Raw genomic sequence first — 11586 nt, forward strand, 5'->3', positions numbered from 1 at the left:
GCGTGCATAGCAGCAGCTGGATTCCTGGAACCAGTAGTCTGGCCGCGTTTTAATCCGTCCAGATACGTAGCAAGCAGCAATGCTGATGTAAGTACAGTAATAGATGCCGGACTAATAACGAATTACCAGACAAACCAAATCCTGCATCGCAACGGCCAGCTACGAGCTGATTTGATTTCCATCTCTTTCCCTGCGAGAGATTTGATTTCCATCCAAACACAGCCCAAATCCGATATGGAAAACTTTCAATCTGCTGTCATATATATACGGATGCCTCGAGGAGGAATACCCGCAGAGCAGAGTACCACGTAGCAGTTCACAAGCGGCTTTGGTCGACCGATCTACGTACGTCGAGTAGCCGCCATGACGATGTCGAGGGCGGCGGCGGTCGTCCTCCTGCTGGCGGTCGCGCTCGTGTCCACGACGACGACCGTGGCGGCGGCGAGTCACCACAGCCACCACCACCACCACCACGACGGGTTTGCGGAGGTGTTCGACAGGCAGGAGGCGGACCTGGTGGAGGCGCTGCCGGGGCAGCCGGCGGGGCTGGGCGTCCGGCAGTTCGCCGGGTACGTGACGGTGAACGAGACGCACGGCCGCGCCCTCTTCTACTGGTTCTTCGAGGCCACCCACGACGTCGCCAAGAAGCCGCTCGTCCTCTGGCTCAACGGAGGTACGCACCACCATGAGCATCGACTCGACTCGACTGATCTGAGTCCTATCGTTGGTCGTTCTAGAGTCAAAAATGTTATTGCATGCATGCAGGGCCCGGATGCTCGTCGCTTGGGTACGGAGCGCTGGAGGAGATTGGCCCCTTGCTTATCCAGAAGGGCACCCCTGAGCTCCGGCTCAACCCCAACGCATGGAACAAAGGTACGTACTGCCAAACAGCTCGTTCACAAACTCACAGCGCCGTCAACTTTGGTAATTACAGTTAAATGGCTCATCTTTAGTTGTTAATTTTCTTGTATGTGTGCAACTGCAGAGGCAAATCTGCTCTTCTTGGAGCAGCCTGCTGGCGTCGGATTCTCCTACACGAACACCACCGCCGATCTCGAGAGATTCGGCGACGAGCTCGCTAGTACGTATCCATCCATGCATGACCCAAGTACCCAACCCATGCATACTTTTCTAGTTTCTCTCTGAGTGATTGACTTACTCGTTCGAGTGGATGCGTTTGTGAATGAATCAGCTCATGACGCGTACACGTTCCTCGTCAACTGGTTCGAGAGGTTCCCGCAGTTCAAGGGCCACGATTTCTACATCGCCGGAGAGAGCTATGCCGGTGAGTACTGCCACTACCCGTCGATCAATCTCGTGATTATGGTACCACATTAACTAGGTAATAGTAGGGAAAATCTAATCAATCTTCTATATTTGGTAGGGCACTACGTCCCCAATCTCGCCGAGAAGATCGTGGAGCAGAACAAGAAGGTGCACAAGAGCAGGCGCATCAATTTCAAGGGATTCATGGTGCGCAATCAATTCTGTTGATTTGCTGTTAGATGTTGCTATCTACCTTGTCGTCGATGATGTTAACCTCTAGCTGTCCCAGATCGGCAACGCGGCGATTGACGAGGCGTCGGACGACCGCGGCATGCTGGACTACGCGTGGGACCACGCCGTCATCTCCGACGAGCTCTACGACGACATCAACAAGCACTGCAGGTTCGACCAGGCCGGCAACAGCAGCGACTTCTCCTCGACGGGCCACAACCCCGCCAGCAACCCCGCCTGCGACCGCGCCTTGAACGGCTTCTACGGGGCCTTCGACCACATCGACCTCTACAGCCTCTACACCCCCGCCTGCACCGCCAACCCCGCCGGCACGGCGGGCCAGCTGCCGCGCCGCCTCCACCGGTCCGACAACGGCAGGCCCCTGCGGCCGCGCTACAACAGCTACGACCCGTGCCTGGACAACTACGCCGCCGCGTACCTGAACCGCCGGGACGTGCAGCACGCGCTGCACGCCAACGCCACCGGGAGCATCCCCTACGCCTGGTCCGCGTGCAGCGACCCGCTGTTCCAGCACTGGCAGGACTCGCCGACGTCCACGCTGCCGGTGATCAAGAGGATGGTCGACGCCGGCCTCCGCGTGTGGGTGTACAGCGGCGACACGGACGGCCGCGTGCCCGTTTCGTCCACCCGCCACGCGCTGCGCAAGCTCGGCCTCAGGACCCTCAGGCAGTGGAGGGCGTGGTTCACCAGCGACCAGGTCGGCGGCTTCCAGGTGGACTACGACGGCCTCACCTTCGTCACCGTCCGCGGCGCCGGCCACATGGTGCCCACCGTCACCCCCGTGCAGGCCAGCCAGCTCTTCGCGCACTTCCTCGCCGCCAAGGAGTTGCCGCCCAAACCCATCGTCGCTTAATTAAGCTTGGAAATAGTGCTTCGTTAAAGCCATTATATATATTGGAGGTTGTTTGAATGAATTGTAGTCGATCGATCTAATAGGTTTGAACGAAAATCTAGTTTCATATGTCGTATGTAAATCAAAACTTTCGTACATTCAGGTGCAGACCTAATTCAGGCGCACTCTCAAAGCTTGGTACGGTCAGACCGAATTCAGCTGTTGCGGTCATGGTTTTCGGTACGATGCCCAGTTAAGAGCATCCCCAGCCGAAGAGTAAATTGCAAAAAAAGAAAAAGAAAAACATCACAATTGTGCAAAAGTCATCAAACACCCCAACCGAAATGCATGTTTTCTGGTGATTTTTTCATTAAGCATTGATAACTTCAGCCCAAATTGTGGTCTTTTCTGTAGTTTACTGCGAGACGGGTCGTTAGTCTTAACTCGAGCCACACCTAGTTGAACTCCTACTCGGTTTAGCTGCTCAAAATGTATGTAGCTCAATGATGACATTTCAGATTCTACGTATATATGATACCAAATGTCAACTACCTCTAGTACCACGTGACACATATGGTAAGCAATCGAGTAAATTGCAGGAAACCACCACTTTAAAAGCTAGGTTTGCAGAAAACACTACAATACATTTTTTTTTGTAGAAAACATCATGTCTTCGGTAATGTTTTTGCAAAATTCACTGATCGGCGGATTTGGCTCTGTTGATCGCATTTATGACAGATGGGACCCATTTTTTGCCTACATGGCGTGATTTTTCATGCCTGTTCAATTTTAGTCTAAATTTACGAAGTAGTCCCCACTATTTTACACATACACCCCTCCTGTTCTTTGTGTTCCTCTGTACCCCCTGTTCGTCTTCTAGCTAATGACAGAGGGCAGCGGAGCGGCTGGCTGAGGTGAGCGCGTAGTCCGCACGAGGAGACGCAACGGCCATGGGAGGCACGATGGTGGCGCGCTGCCGCATCTGAGGGAGGACGCGACGCTGCTCAAGAGAAGCTTCCGGCATCGTCACGGGCGGCCGAAGATGTCAGGGAGGCTTGCTCTGTTGCGGCGCCATGGGAGGATCCACCGGTCAACATTGGAAGGCGCGCTCTTAAATGGAGATGTGCTCGGCATCTCCTTCAGAGCGGCCCACTCATGCAGGCAAGGCGGAGCTCCAGCAGCTACCAGGGCCGCCGATGCAGCGGGATGATGTGCACGGTGCAGGGGCTCACCTAGCCGTTGTTGAGATCTAGATCGGGCTCGGCCCAGTCGTCGTCCTCTTGCGTTGGTCCGACCACGGCTCTGACGGCCCTAGACGGATCCTACACCGGTGAGCATCAGAATGGCTGGATCTTGCTCACCGCAGAAGATGCCGGCGTTGAGCCGCCGTCGACCCTGCCTCGCCGATGCAAGGCACGTACCACATTCCGGCAGCAAGCACCACCAGTAGCAGCGAGCGGCGGCGTCCGGCGGTGGGATCCCGAGCGACGGCGGGCGACCAAGTGCTTGAGGGCGGTTGGGAGTGCGGGGCGCTGGGGGAAGGCATGTGGCAGCGGGCGGCGGTGGGAGGCCAAGCTCTGTTCTGATTTTGCAGAGAGGGGAGAGAGTTGGAGAAGAAGGGAGGGAGGGCTGTATGTGTAAAATTGCATGGGCTACTTTATAAATTTAGATTAAATCGAACATGAACAAAAATTAACGCCACGTAGGCAAAAAAAGGACCCCATCTGTCATAATCTCACTTATCTAAGCCCAATCCGTCGATCTGTGCTTTCTGCAAAAAGATTACCGAAGACACGGTGTTTTCTGCAAAAAAAAAAAATATATTGTAGTGGTTTTCACAAACCTTGCCCTCAAAGTGATGGTTTTGTGCAATTTACTCTAAGCAATCCAAACTATTCAACAGAAAATTGTCAATTGCCTCTATGTAGGGCCGAGGGCAGTCAACATGTTCTTTCCTGTTAGCTGTTACATTCGCCCGGTCAAAATGCCCAATGGCGAAGTCAAGTAGCACCATCGAAATCAACCCAGATACTATAGTCTAGTCTCTCTGTCCCCCAAAACCCGCTTGCTTCTTGGTGTTGTCCCAGTTGGTGAGACCATATGCCCGTGCCACAACTGCCAGTCTTAACACCTGCGCATCCTTCTTTCGGCAGGAAGGCGAGTTCACCGTCTCGCTCAACAATATCAACATGGACAGTCTCGGGCCAGTCGTGTAGTCTCGGAATGAAAATCTTGTTCTGCATGCACTTGAGGTCGGTCTTCTTCACCATCGTCGTGCGCGTGCCGGTGAACAAGGCTCTTCCCTCAAGGCTCTCAACCTTCTTCCACTCCATCGCGCGCTTGTCGAGCTTGACGACGTCGACCGGCGCCCCGCGTCGGCTGAACAGAACGGCCATTAGCTCGCCCCGGTCATCCTCGACGAGGTACTTTTCTTCGCGTTCGTCGGACCCGAAGCTCAGGGGCTTCTCGAGAACCTGGAAGCTTTGAACGTGCCCTTCCTCGTCGTACACGCCCAGCCGCCCGTCTTCTCCTAGGATGTACATGGCGCCGCCGTGGAGGACCGGGTTGCAGTCCGGGGAAGCCATGATCTGTGGCTCGTCGAGATAAAACTCCGTATTTGCCCAATCACCCCACCCGCCGACGTTGTTTTTGATTGCACGGGCGATCTGCACCTTGCCGTACTTGGGGTCAACGGCGTACATCGTCTGCTCGCCGTCGTAGACGAGGAAGTCGTACCTGGCATTGAACGCCTCGTCAATCGGCGGCAGCTCGTGGGCGGCACCGCTCGTGAGTTGGAGGTCGAGGATTCGGTGGTCGTCCAGGAACAGCGCCAGGTGCTGCCCGGCGGCGCAGCCGATCTTGGCGCCCGGCAAGGCGTTGTCGGCAACCTCGAAATTCTTGTGATAATAGGGGCTGTAGTAGCGGACGTTGTTGGTTCCGACGTTGGAGGAGCTGAGCAGGAGCGGGGTTATCCACGCCGGGTAGAAGGGCGACACGGCGGAGCGCCATCGCTTGCACACCAGGGCGAAGCTGGGATGGCTCGACCACCGCGGACGTTTCAGAATCAGCACGAGCAGGTCCGCCGGGAGAGACGACCAGCAGTCCCCTTCTTGCGATGTCGCCGGCTCCATCTCGTACGTGGTTGATGATGATTGAGGTAAGCTGTGGACCAGAAAATCGCGCACCGTGGAACTAGCGTCGCGCTTGGCGCTTGCTACTTAATAATAGGTCTTTGTCGTGTCCTAGTCAAGATAGCGTCCGAGTAGTGTCCGATTTTTTTATCGTGACCTAGTCAAGATAGCGTTGGAGTAGGAGTACCAGTTTGGAATTAGATTAGCAAAGTAGAGTCAGTTTGATCGGTTGGTTCGGCTGTGTATATATACAAAGATACGGCATCAGATTGTAACACGTACGAAGAGAAAAGAAAAAGGAGGGCACGACAAGGACCTTTTTTTGGCAACAAAAGCGCTTTTCGGAGCGACGCCGCGGCCATGGCGCGACGGGGTGCGGATGCGTTCACGGACCAGCTGGAGGACTCGCACTGCCACACGGCGAACAGCAGGGTACCCGGAGGTGACAACGATATGTCGCCGGTGCCGCTGGATCCAAGCCTTGCGCCGCTTCTGCTATTCGACCGCGGTGGTGGCCAGTCCGACGACGACGATGACACCATCTTCTTGTACAGCATACCCAAGAGGAAGCTGCTGAGCAGGTCCAGGAGAGCCGCCGGCCTCGCAGGCCACCGCTACTGGGTGACACCACAAGGCTGGCTGCTGATGCTGCATCTCGAATCGCGCGACACCTTCCTATGGAATCCGTCTAGCTTCAAGAGAATTCACCTCCACGTCGACCAAGACAATCTCCTTGACGGCATAGGAGACGGCAGGTGCCTGCTCTCGCGGAGGCCGTCTGACGCAGACGCAGACTGCGTCGTGCTCCTACTAGACCGTGACAACAGCGTCTTCTACTACTGCCGTCCAGTACCAGGAGGCAGCCGGTGGCTCAGGCACGCGCATGGTCACCATAGCTTGATGGACAATTGCCTTGCAACGGCTGGTGAAAAATTCTGCTCATACAACGCCAACGGAATTGTGACGCTCGAGTTTTCTCCCAACCCAACGTTCACGACGCACGACCTGTTGGAACATAGTAGTAGAATAATAAAACCCACGGGGTATACCATGTGGTGTGATCTCGTCGTCGAGAGCAACGGCGAGCTCTTCAGCCTGATATTCTGCCACCCGGTACTGTCTGAACGAAGAGTGACGCAGATCGTGGTGCGCAAGCTGGATCTCTCGACGGGAGCTTGGCTGAGAGCGGACACGCTGGGCGGCGCCGTGTTCCTCGTCGATTGCACCCGCCGTTACGGGGCGTCGTTTGATGCCCGTCGGGTTGCTGGCCTGGGAAAGGGGAACCGCATATACTTTCTGACGTACGAGGACAAGGCGTTGTATGTGTATGACCTCGAGCGGGGAACTACTGCCATGCATGATCCTGGACTCGATCTACACGATTCTCATGTAGAGTACCTGAATTTTTCATGCCTCTCGTTTAGGCTTACTGCTTTATACAGTAAGTTAGTACTCCCTCCGTCAAGAAATATAAAAGTACTTAGATCACTAAAGTACTGACATAAACGCTCTCAAATTTCTTTACAAAGGGAGTACAAAATATAGTCTCGTGAAATCGGAAGGGAAAAGTGAGGCGGGACGGCGTGCCCTCGTGAGATGTTTTGTTGTCTGCTAGTAAGCGCCAAACAATAATGCCCAAACGTAAGGAAATGTAACGATGTAATTAATTCCCACAGTTCCATATTATTTGTAAAAAAATCTAAATAAATGTTTCACGCTAAGAGCAACAAATGAACAATGCCCAAACCAGTGGTGATTTTCCGGTAGCAAATGTGTACCCTCTAGAAGTTAGTCAAGAAATTTGTTCTATAGCCTGCTCATGTTTATGGTATAGTCCCGTTTGATTTTTTTTCGTGAATACGACAAAGCTTGCATATCATTTCATTGATAGGAGTTAGAGCGAGTACAAGGTGTGATACAACACATGACGCGGACGCAAGGGTGTGAACATGATGTCCAGAGCAGAGGGACATGGGATGCTCGATCTAAACAAGAGAAAACACAGCTAAACTCATCCCAAACCAATAAAACGACGACCAACATCTCCAGATCCAGAAATCGATGTTGCCCGCTTGCCATGGAAGAGAGGGAGGCTCAGGAATGGAGCACGCAGAGCGCACGTCCGAGGAGGAAAGGGACGCCTAGGGATGTGCCATAGACGGCCAGGGTTAAAGTGGGACAAATCCGGAAGAGGACGCCGTCGATCTCTGCCCGTGGCAGCGCCGTCGATCAACTGCAGTAGTGCACATCGGCGGCGGCCTTGACTGGCGGTGGGCGACGGCACATGTTAGGATGGAGATGATAGGATAGTGCAGTGCGTGGAGCGGAGGAAGCACAGAAGACGGGTGGCAGTGCAATTCGACGAGAGGTGGGGTTGCCCTAGCGCAGTGCAAGGTTGGTCCAACTTGTAGGTGCGCGAGGGACAGACGAAGCGAAAGAAAGGAAAGAGGAACGTACAAACACCACCACGTACCATCACGATGGCAGGATACTGATAGATTTCATGTGTGGCACAAGTAGAATTTTCGTTGAAAAGCATTACATAGCCGATGGACATATGGTAGGATCAGAAATACCAGCAACCATTTTCCATATCTTGAATCTGAGAGCTTCTTTGGTCCGAAGCCAAGGACTCCAAATGCTGAGAGGTTCCATGTTGAGGTCTACTGTTGAAAAGCAGTGCAACATGTCCAATTCAGTTCTATAATATCCTTTTTTTTAAATTAAAAGAAGCCTCTCAGAACAGGTTCAGCAAAATATCAAGTCCAGTTATTACAACGCTGAGTTCAGCAAAAGGAGTACAATCCGCACTAGTTCTTCTGACCCAGGGGCGACGCAGGGAGACTGCCGGGCCCGTCGTTTTTGTGATTTCCTGAAGGGGCCCGGCCCGAGGCCCGCCGGGCTTTTATGTGTCCTGGCCGGGATTGGGCCTAAAAACCAGGCCTGATGGCCGGGCCGGGCTCGGGCCTGGGTTTTTTGCCTCGGGCTTGGCTAGGCCCGGCCCGGCCCGAGGTTTGGCCAGGTATACATTTTATGATCTTAGACCGGAAAAACGAAACAAATGGTAAAGAAATAGTAAGTGCAAGCCCAGTGGTTAATTAATCAACAGGTGATCCCGTTGAAAAAGAAATATTTTATGATCATAAACCGGAAAAACGAAACAAATGGTAAAGAAACGTTGTGCCAGCATTACCTTTGCCAGATTAGTAAGTACTAATACATCATGAAATCTCGAACTTCAACTGAACACGGGTGAAAATTCTCTCATTCCTATAGAAAAGAAATGAGTGAAGTAGTTAGCCCAAGAAACATACATAAACCTAGATCCTAAGCGCTTCTTCACAGTTTACACTCCATAAAACGACCATTCATGGTCCAAACCAGTAAATCACAAGAATAAAAAATACAGTCAAGAAATAACATATCCTGAACAAAAAAGAGATAATGCAGGCCAATCTAAAATCTGCTCCAGCCCTAGAAGTTTAGCACTATAAAATATCTGAAGAGCACATATTCGTTAAGTGTGTTAATTAGACTCTAGGATCTAACACAGCAAATTTCCATGTACCAGATTATGTAAAGGCTCATATAATGAACATATGTCATTTCTGCACCTACGGCTTCAACCAAAACTACTCTGGAAAGAGATTTTCTCTCTGGACATTTTTTTTATCTAAACTCTGGAGAGGCAACTGGCTAAGTTTTTTATATTGGTGGTAACATATTGCCACCGTAAGTTGGTGATTACGACATTTTCTTAACTTAACACTGTAAATGTTGTTATTTCTTTTGGTAGCCTGACTTACTTTTCCATCCATACTTGATGTGTATGCATATGACATTCGGAGGCCCAAAAATTCTACTTTAAATATTGTTGCACTTTAAATATCATGGTAAGGCGAACAATATAAATGCAAAATAAACCAATGCCAAAGAGGCAATCTAGCAAATTCTTGTCCTGAAACAATATACTTGCACTGATCAGACCTATATCCAAATTACAATACTATAAGAGAAAGGATCCATACTTCATCAATACTATGAGAGAATAAGCCTTGCACTGCACTAGGATCAATAATGTGGCCATGGTAACAACTCTTATTATCTGAGCGCTTACCAATTCAGAGAAGCGGTTCAGATCAGGCATGGCTATTTTGGGAATCATCAACGGATGGCTGTCCAGAAAACTGGTAGGCAGCAGCAGCAGAAGGCCATGCGGTGACCGATGAGTTTGGCAGAAGGCCAAGATGACCAGCCAGAGAGCAAAACAGGAGACCGGGTGACCACAATCGACCGGCAAGGTGGGAGGACAGGGGATGGAAGTTGACAGAATGAATATCAACGGTCCATCCTCTGAGAAAGACGAGAAAGGGGCACGAGCATGAGAAGGCAAAGGGAGGCACACTCGGACGGAACACAGTGACGAAGCAAGAAACAGGCAGACCCAAAACATGGAAGGGCAGACCGTCGCCGGCACACCCACTCCAACTGCAGACACAAGAACCATCTGTGCGCATCAATCTGTACAAACCGTGACGGCCCGAGCCGATCCGGTTTCACCCTTAGACAAGCCAATCAAGTGGAATGATAGCCAAAACATTTCAGCACTCCCTCCTACCACGGCAACACACAGAACCACTATTCCAGGCTATAAGAAACTAAACATCTCTGAGTAGCATACGAACTTGAGCGTTTAATTTTCCATTCACCAGCGTGATGCTTCCAACAATTGAAAATTAGTGAACTGTTTTTGCAAGAAATCGCAACAATAACTGGTCATGGCCCTTCCTGCCTGCCTAAAGATGGTGAATGGAAAATGCCTTCTCCCCAGTAGATCACAGCGCCAAACACAAAGATTCCTTGACCTCAATGAGATAGTAGTGTCAGCACTCACCAGTTCTGAACTTCACTTAACCAACCAAAACAAAAATCCTTCACCCGAATTACGCACTGTCGATTTGAGAGACGTCATACAATGTTCAGACAGCACGGTATTCAACAAACAAGCTCAATTTCTGAACCAACACAGCACGTGATCGATACAAAGGTTTTCTTCAAAGAACAATACTGGAAGGACTACAATCTTATGGGAAAAGAGTGGAGGGACAAGTGCTCACTGTTGAACTCCACCTCAGTCGGAGGTGCGGCAGAGGGAGAGGACCGGTGACGGCAGGTAGATCACGGTGGTGAGCGGGTGGAGGGATGGCGCTGCAGATCTAGCCGGCGACCGGAGCAGCTGCGACCGCTCGTTCCGTAAGATTGACGGCTCAGCAGATGAGAGATGGCGGGCGGGGGACGGGCGAGGCCGAGGCGTCGACGGCAGAGAGAGGCCGGAGAAGGAGGAGGCTCGCTGCCTCGCTGGGTGGGCAACTGTGGACAGCGGCCGGCGAAGTACGGACGTAGCGGGCGTGCCCCGCCGCGCTGTCGCCTGTGTGAGAGCTGAGTTGGGGATCGCTACAGTGGCTTTTTGAGGCGCTCCCACGGTGCCTAAAATCGCCCCTGGGACGAGTCGGCGAAAAAACAATGTGGGGCGAGTTGGTCCCCAGTCGCCGATTTCAGGGCCGCTCCAGACGCGTCTAAATTTTTTGAAAAAAATAACAATCAACAAAATTCGGCTAAATACGTCCAAATTTCGGCAAACTTTGGCATATATTAGACATGTTCACGGTACATAGCAAAGAAAACTAAAAAAAGAACTCGCTGAACGCGGAGTAGTCGCCGTCGTCGCTGCCATCCTCGTCGCCGTCGGCGGCGGCGGCCTTCTCCTCCTTAAGGCGGCCGTCCCTGGTAGACCCCTGCCCGGTGTCGCCAAGGCGGATTGGTGGCGGCGGCGGCGCGTCGTCGTCGTCGCTGTCGTCGAGGACGACGACTCCTCCTTCATCGCGGCCCCGACGGCGCTGCTCGAAGCGCCGCAGAGTGGCGCACTGGCGCTCCCCCTTCATCTTCAGGAATTCCTTGCGCGTCCATTCCAGGGCCGCATCATCGTCGAGCTCCACGTCGTCGTGTTCCGTCTTCACGGCGGGGAGACCCGGCTCCGTTTTCACCGGCGCGAGCCCCGGCTCCGTCTTTGGCTTGACGAAGCGCGGAGGAGCCGACGAGGAGGCG

At 52.5% G+C, this 11586-nt stretch overlaps 1 protein-coding gene and 1 long non-coding RNA gene across 2 annotated transcripts; one reads left to right on the forward strand and one right to left on the reverse strand.

The window, feature by feature from the left end:
* The first annotated feature begins 307 nt into the window (after positions 1–307).
* LOC123152400 (serine carboxypeptidase-like 34) lies at positions 308–2564 on the forward strand. Its single transcript, XM_044571963.1, has 6 exons — positions 308–673; positions 766–873; positions 986–1081; positions 1193–1285; positions 1385–1473; positions 1556–2564. The coding sequence occupies exons 1-6, from the start codon at positions 364–366 to the stop codon at positions 2369–2371; spliced, it is 1512 nt and encodes a 503-aa protein (XP_044427898.1). The 5' UTR covers positions 308–363; the 3' UTR covers positions 2372–2564.
* Positions 2565–7935: 5371 nt separating this feature from the next.
* Positions 7936–10981, reverse strand: LOC123152401 (uncharacterized). The gene is made up of 3 exons (XR_006476178.1): positions 10599–10981; positions 8675–8751; positions 7936–8519 (listed from the first exon to the last, which is right to left on the reverse strand). It is a non-coding gene; the product is annotated as an uncharacterized lncRNA (long non-coding RNA).
* Positions 10982–11586: the final 605 nt, after the last annotated feature.

The sequence above is a fragment of the Triticum aestivum genome, chromosome 7A (assembly GCF_018294505.1).
Source record: "Triticum aestivum cultivar Chinese Spring chromosome 7A, IWGSC CS RefSeq v2.1, whole genome shotgun sequence".
Taxonomy (NCBI): domain Eukaryota; kingdom Viridiplantae; phylum Streptophyta; class Magnoliopsida; order Poales; family Poaceae; genus Triticum; species Triticum aestivum.